The sequence below is a fragment of the Lingula anatina genome, chromosome 5 (assembly GCF_051362555.1).
Source record: "Lingula anatina isolate TDL-2025a chromosome 5, LinAna3.0, whole genome shotgun sequence".
NCBI lineage: Eukaryota > Metazoa > Brachiopoda > Lingulata > Lingulida > Lingulidae > Lingula > Lingula anatina.
In genome coordinates, this window is record NC_141771.1 from 16,191,494 (window position 1) to 16,205,598 (window position 14,105).

A 14,105-nucleotide genomic window follows, 5' to 3' on the forward strand; every position below is an offset into this window, starting at 1 on the left:
TATTTTAGTAAAATCTTTTCTTGAAATTCTACAGTTTGTAGAACATGATGCATCACTGTCATTATTACTGGCACTTTGTTGGCTTTAGAAAATAATTCAAAATTCAGCACCTACCCTTGAATAACTTGACCTGTCAATGTCAACATAACTTTATACATTTTTCAACAATCTGAAGCTTTATCACTTACCCTTGAAGATGTCACTCTTCAATACGCCACACTCCTCGTGAGCCGTTGGTTTACGCTGTGAGAACAGATCACAGGGGTGAGGATTGGGGCGATCTGTAGGAACTTCAGTGCAAGTATCATACACACGCCAGTTGTTACCAAATCCATTGACGTTAGTCTCAGGAGCGCCCTCTAGTGTCAAGTAATCATCGTTCTGGTTGTTGGTGAGAGTACCGCAGAGACCCTTGGTCTTTCCGTGGAATTTGTCCTTTGGCGCGAAGACGTAGACGCGGGATTGTCCGTCCCACATGATCTTCAGACCATTGCTGAGTTCAACCTGGAATAAAGAAGATGAACGAGAATATTTAATCTCTTCATAACTTTTGAAAAGATATCAAGTTTACCTAGTATTTCAGTGTATCTGAAACTGAATTTTGGACCATTTGCATCTTCTTTTGCAACTGATGTTTCTACAGAAGTATTGCCTCTTATATAACTGCTACCACTACTACTACTACAACTAATAATAATAATAATTTAACAAGTATTAAATAGTTAACATTCAAATTTGCCTGCACTCTGGCTACTTTTTTCTTTTGCAGATAAAACACTTAGACTTAAAAAATATGAATTAAAAAAAAACTATAATGATAGATAATTACCCCAGTAACTAAAAAAAAACAAAAAAATGTATTAATTTCCCATCTCAGGCCTCACCTTGATGAAGATGGAGGAAGCCATGTAGATGTAGGCACCTGCTGCTTTGTGGGGGAGATCCTTGATTTCCTGTCCGTTCACAAACAGGACACGGTTCTTCTTCATCTCAATGGTGGTGTCTCCGATCTAAACAGAAATGTCATCAAATTTTAATAAAATACATTACTAAATTTTCCCCAACTTAAAAAACAATGTTTTCTTATTATATGTGTTGTTGGCTTTGTCTAAGAGATTATATTTTTATGTTTTTGTTTATCAAAATGATAATTAGGCCTCGAAAAAGTAAAAAAGAAGAATACGTGGGTCATCTTTAAATTTTAAGTAATAATCATAATGATCATTTGTATTTGTGACATCAAAATGAACTGAAAAGACAGTATTGGGGGAAAACAATATATATCTCACCTTGATTGTAACAGCCTTGGTGCATGCAGCGTTCTCACGCCCGCACTCAACATTCTCCGCAATGATCTTGTAGTTGGTGTCGTACATCAGGTAGTAAGAGCATGCGCCCATGAAGGCGTAGCGTGTGCCGTCAAAGGTCTTGTAGTGGGGATCACCAGTGACATAACAGACAGCGTCGCAAGGAACTTGTTTGCAGGTCTGTGGATCCCAGATACCCTTCTTACATGTGCTAGAATTAATGAAAAAATAAATAAATAAATAAATACTGTCTACAAGGGACTTAATTAATATTAATTTTTTTTATTATTAAAATATAAGTTGCAACTTAAGCTTCAGCAGTTACTGATAAAAATGCTAAAACTGCCTGGCACAAACACAATTAGATGACATTAGACTATAATCTATAAAATCTACAAAATACAGTTTATGATTATTCAGTGACTGGATGCAATAATAGCTTCATAATAATTTAATTTCATTATTTTATCTTAGATTTTGGGATTCCTTTCTATACCTACTTAGTAACTTGTATGGCAAAAACATTATGCTGCATCCAGCAAATTATACATGAAAGACTAAAAAATTTCTACGTAGAATTTTTTTTTTTTTAAATACTTCTCTGTATTTAAATAAATTACTCATCTTCAAAGTTTGATTTTTTTTCAAAAACAAATCATAACTCACCATTCCTCACAATCTCTGATCTTGACAGTCTCCCCAGCAGAGTACTTCTTTCCGCGGTGCTCACATGGGCAGTCCTCGACACGGACGCAGGTCTGGCCAGACAGGGCAGTGCCATCTGGACAATGGCAGCCATCCACACACTGGTCATTGATGCAGTTGTAATCAGACTGACCACAGGTCTTTGGGCAGGTGCTTCCACACTCGTTGTAGGTCATGCCGTTTGGACAGGACACGGCTGAATTTTAATTGAAATTTTTCAAAATAGTTTTGGGTATTTATTTGTACCTTATTTATTGTTTTTTTAAACCATTTTGAAATAAAATATTCAAGCAATGGACAATGGATCATTTTCACACATCTTACCATTGAGCAAATTTTGCTCTGTACATTACATGAAACTGCGCTGACTGATTTTTAAAATTCTGATTACAAAACAGTGTAACTTCTGCTAAATGTCGTAGAAAAAAATCATAAAAATCAATAATTTTACTTACAGCATCCAAGTGCGTCTCTCCAGCTCATGGTCACACCTTCGCGCTGGCAGGCACGGAAGAAAGCAGCAAACGTGTTGCATGTGCAGTCAGAACGTGCTGTGCCATTGCACTCGCAGTAGTCAGTACGGCAAGCATCAATGTATTTTTGCACATCAACAACCTGAAAAGAAGACATGACTAAATTTTGAGCAGAGTGGTACAGAAAATAAAACAATTTACATGGAAAATGTAGCTAAATGGTTCTTATAGTAAAAGGGTAATTCACAAAAGGCCATAACCAGTGTTCTTACTTGTAAACATTTCAGATTGGACACTTCAAACAATAGAATTTTAGTTTTGGTGCTATGTAGGGTCATAAACAGTGTTCCTTTACATTTTAGATTTGTTATGAATTTGTTTATGAAATCACATACAAGCATACAAGTACTTCTCAGTGCTTTGATCAAACAAAAAAGAAGTGAAATTCCAAGTTTTTATTAGAAAATTAAAAGACTTAGTATGAATTCTTCTACTACGCTGAATAATCTGAGACTAAGTAAATTTCTTTTTTTACCTGAGCACAAGCAGCATACTGTGGTCTCAGCAGCTTCTTGCATTCAATGTCTGCGGCAGTGGAGAGTTGGCTACTTGCTCCAGAGGCGGCGCTACAGGCACCGGCAGACTTGGTCCTGTCTTGGCAGGTGTCTGGAATGAATTGATAATAGACATATCTTGTTTTTACCTGCTTGTCTACTTTTTGATAAAAAATAGGCGAACATTAAGTCTTAAAGTTTTTGATAATTGAATTTTAAAGAAACAAAGTGTAATCAACTTGCTTCATGTTTGATTTTTATACATGTAGGGAATGTAAGTAAATCTTTTTTCCTTAATTACACACACACTTAATTCCATGACCAAAAATTTTTATATTATTTTTAATTTGCAAGTCAAGGAATATGATGCGTAAATTCTCAGTACGCTTTTTTTTAGTACCTCCTGTCAAACCAATCATCTTCCAGCTTCTTGCAAATGCATGCACATCGTGTGTGATCACTCTCTTGTCCAAGGTCTCGAAATCATTTCCTGGGATGTCGTCATAGCGACCACAGAGACCGCAGGTCTTGTTCTTCAGCTCAAGGCCGACCTCAACAGCGATGTACTCTTTTCCGTCCCACTTCAGCTTGAAGCCAAGATCAGTGCGAAGGTGAATGAACTGTGCGACGCGCTCGAAAACGATGTTGTTCAGGGTGCTTGGGATTGCCACCTCAACACGTGGAGAATGCGCGTCGTTCTTCATGAACACCTTGGGGCCCTCTGGCGTTGATCTCAAAGTGAGAGCACTATTGTCACTGAAAAAGATTTCGACTTGGCGCTTGCATGGCGCATGTGGGGCGCAGGAGCGGTCATTGATGACGTGGATGGCAAAGGTGTCTGCTACGCAGTCTTTTGCAAGCACATACGTGCAGCGGCCTTCAAATTGGTAGACCTTGCCGTCAAAGGTGCGGTAGTGATGTTGGCTCCATGCGGCACACCAGGCTTCAGTGGAGGGAGTTTGGACTAAAATGACAAAAAAAGCAAATAAAATAGAGCGGATGTCATTAATGTCATTAGGGTAAAAACTTGGTAATAATTCAAGAGTACACTTGCTGAAATTTCAAAGAAATGGAATGGAATGTCAAAAAAAAATCCTTTTTGACGTATAAAGGTCTGCCATGCAATTTTTTACTAGTGTTCAATTAAATTTGTCTATAATTTCTGTACACCCTACTTTTGAATATTGACTTACTTTTGCTCCCTGTTGGCACAAGAGGATTAGTTATGGCTGGCTTTGTGTTGATCACATTCACCTCTGAAAAAAAGAGAAATATTTGTGTTTGATTCTAAAAGAGTACAAATGACAAAATTGGGTTTCAGCTGCTTGTTTTCAAAATTACATTTCTGTCAACAGTGTTGACTAACCCATTATGCACTGCACTTTATAAAATATTCATTATACATTTTCATCTTTTAAAATAATTTTATTTCTGTTTTAATGGAATCTACTTTCTAATGTCAGGTATAATAATGCCAGTCTGTTAATTACCTATTCATTTACTATTAATTATTTACTTTTTATTGTTATTTCTACACTGTCTTGATTTTTCTACTCACTTGGTATACAATCGGGCACCTTGTTTGGAGTCCACACCCCCTCGGAGTTTTTGCAGGTGTACATGTTGTTGGTTGGAGATTCAAATCTGAGAAAATAAAATCAATGTACAGAATTTTAAATTTTAAGTTGGAGTGGATGAAAATTGAAACAGACAAGTGGCTAATTAATCATGCTAGTATATCATATAGAGAACAACTGCATCTTACTGATTGTTGGCTATATATTATTCCAACTCAAGAACTCAGCACTGCATACATTTTATAGTCTTATTATTATAGTCACTATTAGCAGAACAGACACAAAAAGCATCAACAGTACTGCTGTATGTGCGAGTTGAGGAGGGGCCATAGCAATATTCCGAAGTTTCAATAGTCAGAAGGTTCACTGGTCCGAATGCTCACTATAGAACATTCAGACCAGCAAACCCTTGATTAAAAAAAACGATGAAAATGTTACCATTTTTCAGACCAATGAACCTTCGGATTATCGAGACGCCCCCGTTGAGGAGATGAAAGGTAAGATAAAAATTTGAAAGCTCCTACAATTTAGCAGCAGCTGGTTCTCATTACACACTTTTTGAGGTCTATGAGCTATCATGCATTAACACAGCATAGATATCAATATCGTCAAATAAGACTGTAAACACATGAATTTCCAGGTACAATGGACTGGATTCTTACCTGTACCCTGCATTACAGGTGGGGTAACAATGTGTCTCATGGGTCTCCACTGTGCACTGAATGTCTCCATTCCTCGGCTTCTGAAGGGGGACGCACTTGTTATCTAAAATAAGAGAAAACATTTTTTGTCAAATTTTCTATTAAGGCAGTTGCAGGATTAATTAAGGAGTCAATCTAGTACAACTGTGTGTGTGTGTGTGTGTGTGTGTGTGTGTGTGTGTGTGTGTGTGTGTGTTCCGGTATGAATGTTTAAAACTGAAAGTGAAACCGTTACACTACGAGTGCAGATACAAATTGAATCAATTACTATATAAATAGTAAATTGCCGGGTAAGATTCTTCTCTTTTTCTTTGAAAACATCTTTTATAAAGAAATTGCTGTATAAGACCAAGTCTATTCGTGCTTACTTGCTAAGTTTCAACTAAGACCCGGCCTAGAACTCGCCCACAAATTAAATTTACACGAAAACAAAAGCAGGTAATGTAATATATATTACCTTTGTCCTTCCCGCTATTTACTACCACTAACGCGCGCAATTACGATATGAGTCAAAATTTGCATTATTGAAAAATTATATCACTTCTATTGAACAAACGGTACATGAAAAATGTAATGGGACCATGTATTGTTTGAATATACCGGTAGCCATTCTGTGTTCTAAACACGCTTTGAAGCTTCGGATCATGACATTCCGAGTCTGGTACAGTGCGTCAGCGAACTTGTAGAATACTCAGCTGCGCGCTTTAAAGTACATTGGTGTGGCTGACATTGCGCAATACAGCGCAAAGTAATGATCGAATTGGATGAACGTTCTTGTACATGCCTTTCCAGTTTTCTCTTTTTCTTTTGCTATTACACCTTTTTATTAAAAAACAAAAAACAAACGCCAACTTATCTGACTATGTCGAGCAAATTGTTTTTCAAACGAAGAGTTTTTTCTTTTGAAGATATAAGAAAATTGACACTTGTAAAAAATTATAAATTTTACCCAAAATGCAGTTGGGGATGGTGCTTCCTGTGGTCCACACGCCGTCTGGGCGACACACGTACTCAGACTCTACGGGGCCCTCAAATTTGTAGCCAGGGAGGCACTTGACCTGACATCTGGTGTCGGTCACACCGTCGGCACACTGGATTTGTCCGTTCTGTGGGGCGGCGGGCCTCACACAGTTGGACACAGCTGAAAACGGGAATTATAAAGATTTTGAATATTAATTTCACTCCATAAATTTATTTATTCATAAATTATTATTATTATTTATTTTATTTATTTATTATTATTGTTATTATTATTATTATTTTTTTTTTGCACTTCTAAAATAAATCAGACAATAATTGTAGTAGGCCCTACATGACTATTTGTAAGTTGTCTATTTATTTAAAAGTTGTGACTTTCTTTCTCATTTACAATAAACGTACATATATTCTTTATTTCTGTGAGTTTTTTTATGTACCTTATTTTTTATTATCCATTTATCCATTTTATAGATATTATTTTGTTGCTGTTTTTATTAATATAGGCCTACTCACCATACTGACAGCGGCTACCACGGTAACCTGCCTGGCAACGGCACGTGAACGGAAGGATGCAGGCACCACCATTCATACAGGACGGATTGCAAATAGCTAGAAAGAGAACAGGAGACTTTTCGACATACACGGAAACTGTACAAAATGCTTCTGCAAGAGTGACCACATGGATCTGGGGCAAAAGTTTGTACTAATGCTCATGTTAAGGCGTTCGTATAGAACAAACGCGATTTTTTTTTATAATGGAAATTAAATAAATCCGTTTGCTTCCGATTTAGAAATAAATCAGTTCAGCTCAGGTAAAGCACAATTTACAGCGTAATTAGCGAGAACGTGTTTTATGTGCGCAAAAATTAAGTAGATTCTTTTTTTTTTTAATTATAATAGTTCATCATTATTCCACGTACGTTTGCAGTCCTGGAAGGTGCCGGTACCCCCTGACCACGACCCCCAGCCGAGATCACATCTCTGGGTCTCCTCCTTGGCTCCGGAGGGAAAGATGTAGTTTGGCCGACAGGTGGCGGTGCAGACCCTGGAATAAGACATTAAGATTTTTTAAAAAGTTTTTTAAGTGACACGCATGACATTTATCTGTTTTTTCATTAACGTTTCCCCCTTGATTCTCTCTGTCATTATTAATTTTTTTTTGGGAGGGTGAGGGGGGGATGTCACAACAACTCTAAAATTATGACATGTCGGCGACATTGCAATCATTCTTTCCAATTAACTTTTTGAAGAAAGATCAAACATCAGTCAGTATTCATAAAGTACATTTTTGCAGTTTGTCTTCCTTTTTTTTGTCATTTTCAGAAGGGTAGAGGATACGTGCACTCACTTCTCCATCCCGTCCCAGGAATCCTCGCATTTCACCGTGGCGTTTCCTGGGGCACGGGGCTCTGGGCATACATCTGTGGAAATAAAAAAATAAAATAAAATGACGAGGTGTTTCTATTTTATCTACTAGTCTCTCTCTCTCTCTCTCTCTCTCTCTCTCTCTCTTTAAGTGTGTGTTCAGATGTCTACCTTTACTTGCTCATCTTTGTATAGTTGTATCTATTCGTTCATCCATCGTGTATTTTATTTGCTTCTTTCTTTCTTTCTTTCTTTCTTTCTTTCTTTATTCATTCCAATACAGTGCTCATTACAGATAACTGCAAATTTACATTTCATTTTAGACAAATCGATGTTTATAAAAAAAAAACACTACACATTTTAGGTACTGTACATGTAGTTGTTGTAAAAATGTTAGTAATTGTATAATTAAATTATACTATCAAAGCTGTCCGTGACTACAGGTGATTTAGCTTCAAGGGACGACACCTGTTGTACATTTAAAATAGCAACAAATAATTTTGATCAAACAAAAAGGGGTGTAAGAAGCACTGATTTATTTCAGAAAACCAGATTAAGCCCAGTGTCTTTTTTCAACTAACACTTTCGTGACGTCATTAGAATCATGGCAACGGAACAACTCGTGCGTCGTCCTTGGATTCGCTAATTCAACTCAAGTATGGGTGAATTAATCTCCAATCCCCTTTCAGATAAGCATTGACCTCGGGGCATGCTTCAGTCAAGACTAATGAGTTGTCAAACAACGACGTGACTTTCGCACAAAAATTCTTAATCCGTCAAAGTTCTATTTGATCCTGTTTTAATGAATCTTCTTACAAAGGAAGCGAATTAATCCCCCTATTTTCGCTCATTTTTCCGTGGGATTGGGATAAATAGTGGCCTCGCCTACAAAAATGTGTCTATTTTGGTATTTGGTTGAATAGGATTGTCAGCATTGAGATTTTTCAACTGAATTATTAAAGTGATCATCATAAATGACATCTCCGAACCTACTGATAAAATCGTTTTGTTGGCTAGATATTAGACACTAATTGTTATAATTGCGTGTCTTCTTTTTTCCTATAAAGAGCGTCCAAATGTATAAGGCCACACCCAATCTCCTGTCAGAACACAGGGACGGGCTTTTACATGCAGAACCTACTTAATGGTTACTTTGGGATTTTTAAAGTAATATTTTCTCAGAAACATACAGGAGATGACTTGAATGTAATGATGGCAATTTGATAACGATCACTTTATTTAATGCTTAATGACTCTTTTTTTAACTCGCTTTCTTCCAAAAGAAAAAGAAATGCAACAGAGAACAAAGACCGTTTTAAAACTGTTATAAACCTCGCAAGCTGTATTTTGTTCGTTCTAAACCTTTTTTACTTGTTTCAAAAAACCAAAGTATTAATAAAAGGAACGCAGGCCGCATTTCTACGCTCATAACCAGATTATCCTTTCATTTCCCTTAGGCCACGTGCTTTTGACCCTTTAATGTGTCTTAATCGCAGTTATCGCTAACTTAAAGCTTTCTATCTTAACGAGAACACAACACTCGTTTGCATACATCTTCCAATGTTTGAACGCCGTTGAAAGGTTCTACGCAGTTATCTTGAAAACATGCGATAAAAGTCAATTTAAAGCCATGACAAATCGTGACTTAAATAAACAATTTTGCCGGTTCCCGGAGACACGCTTTAAAAGGGACGTGGACATTTTTAGCTGTTTGTTTTCTTTATTATTATTGATGGGGACATTTATATCTTGACTGCAAAGATTTTCTTGAAGGTTTAGCGGTGTGGGAGGACATACATCTTCAGGGCATAATTGAAGAGATTGCAAAACTAAAAAAACAACTTGCATTATTATGTGTATTTACATCAGACCAAAAAGAAATACAAGGCTGCCGAAGAAGTATTGATAAGGAATGAAGCCTGAATACTTGTGTATTTTTAACTGCGGCTGGAATTAAGGGTACATCTAGACGGAGTTATCACGGGGAACAACCACGGGGCTTGACAACCCGTAAAAAACGCAACAACAAGCACTTGCCTTACAATTTATGCCATCAGCATATTGACAAATATTTAAAGTATCAAATATCCAGAGTCTTCAAATCCTAGGCTTACGATTTTGCACACAACAGTTTTCTTTATATTTCATATCACGGATTTATGTTTCAACGCAGCGAGGTTTAAATCTATATGATTTTAAAATTTATCGAACGATATGGGGTAAACAAAATATGTACTTAAAAGAAAAAAACAACCTCGAGTCATTGATAGCATTTTTTGTTCAGATTTAAATTGAACCCATTCCCGTCCCCAACCGCGTCCAAGGAGCATGTATCATACGTACTCTGGATTGTTGCGTATCTTAGCGTACACGGATTGCGGACCCTTGATAGGCGGAGATACCATTGTCGAGTGCACGTAAAGATTAAGACGCTAGCTACTTTAACGTTATCCCAATGTGCGTTCACACCTAAAAAAATACACCCGACTTTCGTCGCGGTCGCTGTCTTACGTCATCAGCAATGTGTTAGCCACGTGGTCGCCAGCCCACCGGTGGGTCAACTTAGTGACGAAACAGAACTGTGTGCAGGTGTGATTTTGCTTGGCTTACAACCGGCCGGTTTATTTACGACTACTGAGGCTAAGTTTTGAACGCTATCGAACCCGATCTGTTTTGGTGTGAACGGAACGTGATCATACCGCAATCCAGCAACGCAGGAAGTTCGAGGTGATTTTAAGGCCTGACCATTTTAACCTTTTGCGTTTATAAACAGATAATAAACACATTGGTATATAGACAAAATAAATAAATACATCTACTGACTCCTTATGCAATTAAACTGCTCGTTTGCGAGTACAGTTGTTTTAAAATAGTATTTTAAGCATTATTTCCTAAAAATTATTTATTTATTTATCTATCTGTTTATTTATTTACTTTATGCATTTATTTATTCTGCTAATGACATTTTGATCTTAATGTTGCAAAGGATATATATTTTCAATTTCATTCTTTTTGCAAGGTATCGTAAATAAATGTGCAAATGCATGTGTGGATTATTGCTGTCAAAAATGTTAGAGTTAATGATCGGGAAAAGCATATGGTAATAAAAGGAAAAAACTTATAAAATAGATATTATAATTTGTAGAATTTGATCAACATTGAATTCATTTCATACAAAGTATAAATCGAAAATTACAATGAAATAAAATTAAGCAAAATTTATGAAGCGTTTTCAAAAGTATTTGCCTCAGAAACTTTATCAGTATCTCTAATGTAATTAAACACTATCAGTAAAGGTAAAGCACTGCAGCAGCTTTGAAGTGCTGCGTCATCTTGCATCATGAAGTCACGACAAATAACACGTGTAAAGAATTTGCACAAGTGGAAGCTGCTCCACGCCTTGCATAATCAAATAAAAACAAGCGAATAAAATATCCATTACATCACTTTATTTCTTATCGCTTGGCCATCAGCAGAAAGTGAAACTTTGACAATTACAACACCCAAAGCCCATCTTCGTTATCAACTACGCAATAGTTTTCTCATTAATTCGCTTTTATCTTATCCAAATCTCATCCTTCATCGCACGCGCTGATTTGCGGGGGACTGCGAATTGTTTTTATGAAATCGAGAAAGTTCTCAAAAAGTCACGACCGAAGAGCAACAATCGAATCAAAACATCATCAAGTCGTCTAAGCGGTTGAGTTGATACTTTGTTTTTATCGATTGATAGAGAGGGACCTGCACGCTCGCTCCGATAAGGGAAATATTTGACAGTGGTGAGTTTAGTTTTTAGCACCCAGGGAAAGCGGTATTAATACCCCAACAACGGGATTAGAGCGGTCTTTCTACCCACGCATTAACTGCTGTTGCCATAGAAATATTGTGCGTTATCTTGGGAGACGAGGTGCGGCTGTGAGAGAGTGGGTTTTGTTTTTCACGTGAATTTTTTGGGAAAATGCTGAAGACAGCATTTTATCTAAAGGAGAATACACGGAAAGAATTTATTTCTGAATCCGAAAAAAGCATACGAAGAAAGCCACCTCGACTTTGTCAAAAATCGTGCAAAAATGCCAAATGTCGCAAATTAAGTACATGTATACTAAGATTCGTCTCTTTTGTTTCTTCTATTCATTTACTCTTTCTTAAAATCAAATTTGAGGCACTTCTAAGGACTACAAATACTCCACGCACACGCAACTGATGCATTTACACACGCACAACTTAACTAATACACACAAAACGCGCGCGCACTCAAAGCACTTACCGCCGAAGCCCCCGAAACCACCGTTTCCTCCGAAGTCGGTCATATCGTTCAAGTCTGGCGCACGAACTATAACGAAAAAGAAAAAATGTCAGAAACAGTTTTTATTTCATATTAAAGCGCCTTAAAAGCAAATACATGCCAAAGTAATCTGTTAGTACTATCTGGGTGTTCTACAGTAGGCTGTTACAAAATTAGAGTATCGTATACTTTCATTTTGTATTTTACTTTAGAAGCCCCTGATATCAGAGAGTAATCTATCAGCTACTTTTCGTCATCGCTCCCTTCACACGGTAACAAATTCTGTCATACATTCGGTTGACGTTAAAAAAAAACTAAACGAATGGAGACAGATTGCGCTTTGTGCAAGGATTTAGGAGACGATAAAGGCATACCTTACATAAGTACGATAACTCTACGATAACCATACGATTACTGATAAAAAAAAAATTTACCTCTAACTCTTGCCTATCTCTTTTTTATTCCTCATCTCGATCATTCATAATAAAAACGGATCTTGCTAAGTATTACCGCAAAACTGTATTATCTAACTCAAACATTTAAGTTATCGGTAAAAGATTATTTTACTTACGGATATTCGCACTGCTACGTTTCCGCCTTTCATGGTCCCTAAAGTAGCAAAATGAATAGAAATAAATAGATTAAACCATTTTTCCTTTGCCAATGGGTGACAGGAAGATGGCATACATGGGCAACATTGTTTAATTATTAATTACGTATTTAGATAAATGAGCTTTCCATTGTTTCATATTAAACTTGATGTATAAAGCTATCGAGCTCTCGATTTCAAAGACACTTTTAAGAGCGAAAACATCGTAAAGGTACAATTTTAATAGACCATGTGTATTTCTCTACTTGCTGACTTGGATCAGACGTAGGGCTGTGGAATTCTTGAACTTGAACTTCTTGAACAGTAGTTCGCAGATAACATTAGCTCAAAAATCAACTATTTTTCAGTTTTCGATCCAAAAACACGATATTTCCTTTGCTAGTTTCATGTGTACGCAGAGAAAATCCATTCCTTATCGTGTGGTTGGAAAACTAATATAAAATACTTCCTGGTTATTCTTTATCATAAAAAAACGAGCCCAGTAGAAAAAAATTCTGAAATTGTTTAAAGTTTGATAAAAGCCTTACCTTGTGTTAGCAGCTAGGCTACTTGCCAGCAAGCAGCAGATAATAGAGGCACGTAGAAGTGCCATTTTCGGAAAGAAACTAGCTCTCCTTTGAATTTCTAGTTGCGTTTCGGGAATTATGTAAACGCTAATAAGGGAACTAGCGGTAAGAGCCTTATCCTCTTCTTGCTCGACTCCCGCTGAAGCGTGAAGCTCGGGGACGGCCCTTTTTAACAAGGCTTCCACTCCGGAGTTGCGGTTCTCAAACTTTGGACCAATTAAGGCGCGCCAAGCCGTCACGTGACTTCGAATTCCTCCAAACACCCGATCAAGCATGCGATAGCTTTAGTGGAGTTTTCTTAAGAGTTAGCGTTTCCTTTTTGGACGCGATTAAGTGTGCAAACACTTTCTCAAAGCGGAGAAAGATAAATTTGGTAATTTATTTATCCAGTTATTCAAACCGCACAATACAGCACCATCAGCTGGATAAGGTTGCTTAAACAATCTCACTCATTTAAAATGGTCGTCTTATCATGGAGTGTAGACGGTCCTTTACAAACTTCATGGTTTTGATTAAAGTAAACTTGGTATGTCCGTGGATATATTTAGACACGTAATGATCGCTATGTAATAGCTGGGAGTGCATTTTCAGTGAAACATGGCCATTGCGCCCAATTTCGAGACGAGCTGTTTAAACCGATGTTTGCGCTGTTTTTGTGCCAGCGTCTTATTTTTGCAGCTTCAGCAAATTTTTCCCGAGATTAACACCGATTTATTTTCACGTTTCCTTCATTGTGTGTATTAAAAGGCGCGGAGAGCTAAATTACATAAAATGTGGTTGTGTGAGCCATTAATTAAGTAACTATCATTCATGTGAACGACAGATACGGTTAATGGGCATACACTTAATTCTAAATGGGAAATTAAAGGCCGGAGATTAGAGTTAATGTAAAAGCATTGCTTTAACACCAACTTATTCGTAAATAGTGTTTTATAATTGGACCGATAGTGGATTAAGTTGTCTTCAAATCTCGTGCATCAAGTC

The 14,105-nt window shown here is 37.0% G+C and overlaps 1 protein-coding gene across 6 annotated transcripts in view; it reads right to left on the reverse strand.

The window, feature by feature from the left end:
• LOC106167614 (uncharacterized) overlaps positions 1 to 13,275 on the reverse strand; it is a 68,154-nt gene extending 54,879 nt beyond the window's left edge. For all 6 annotated transcript variants that reach the window (XM_087013179.1, XM_087013176.1, XM_087013178.1 and 3 more), the window contains exons 1-17: positions 13,083 to 13,275; positions 12,517 to 12,554; positions 11,928 to 11,993; positions 7,644 to 7,716; positions 7,216 to 7,340; positions 6,809 to 6,904; positions 6,267 to 6,458; positions 5,279 to 5,381; positions 4,598 to 4,683; positions 4,233 to 4,295; positions 3,440 to 4,003; positions 3,021 to 3,151; positions 2,468 to 2,627; positions 1,974 to 2,208; positions 1,290 to 1,518; positions 885 to 1,010; positions 189 to 504 (exon numbers count right to left, since the gene is read on the reverse strand). In XM_087013179.1, the coding sequence (XP_086869305.1) occupies positions 189 to 504; positions 885 to 1,010; positions 1,290 to 1,518; positions 1,974 to 2,208; positions 2,468 to 2,627; positions 3,021 to 3,151; positions 3,440 to 4,003; positions 4,233 to 4,295; positions 4,598 to 4,683; positions 5,279 to 5,381; positions 6,267 to 6,458; positions 6,809 to 6,904; positions 7,216 to 7,340; positions 7,644 to 7,716; positions 11,928 to 11,993; positions 12,517 to 12,554; positions 13,083 to 13,147 (2,668 nt within the window). In that variant the 5' untranslated portion in view covers positions 13,148 to 13,275. The remainder of the gene's footprint in view (positions 1 to 188; positions 505 to 884; positions 1,011 to 1,289; positions 1,519 to 1,973; positions 2,209 to 2,467; positions 2,628 to 3,020; positions 3,152 to 3,439; positions 4,004 to 4,232; positions 4,296 to 4,597; positions 4,684 to 5,278; positions 5,382 to 6,266; positions 6,459 to 6,808; positions 6,905 to 7,215; positions 7,341 to 7,643; positions 7,717 to 11,927; positions 11,994 to 12,516; positions 12,555 to 13,082) is intronic.
• Positions 13,276 to 14,105: the final 830 nt, after the last annotated feature.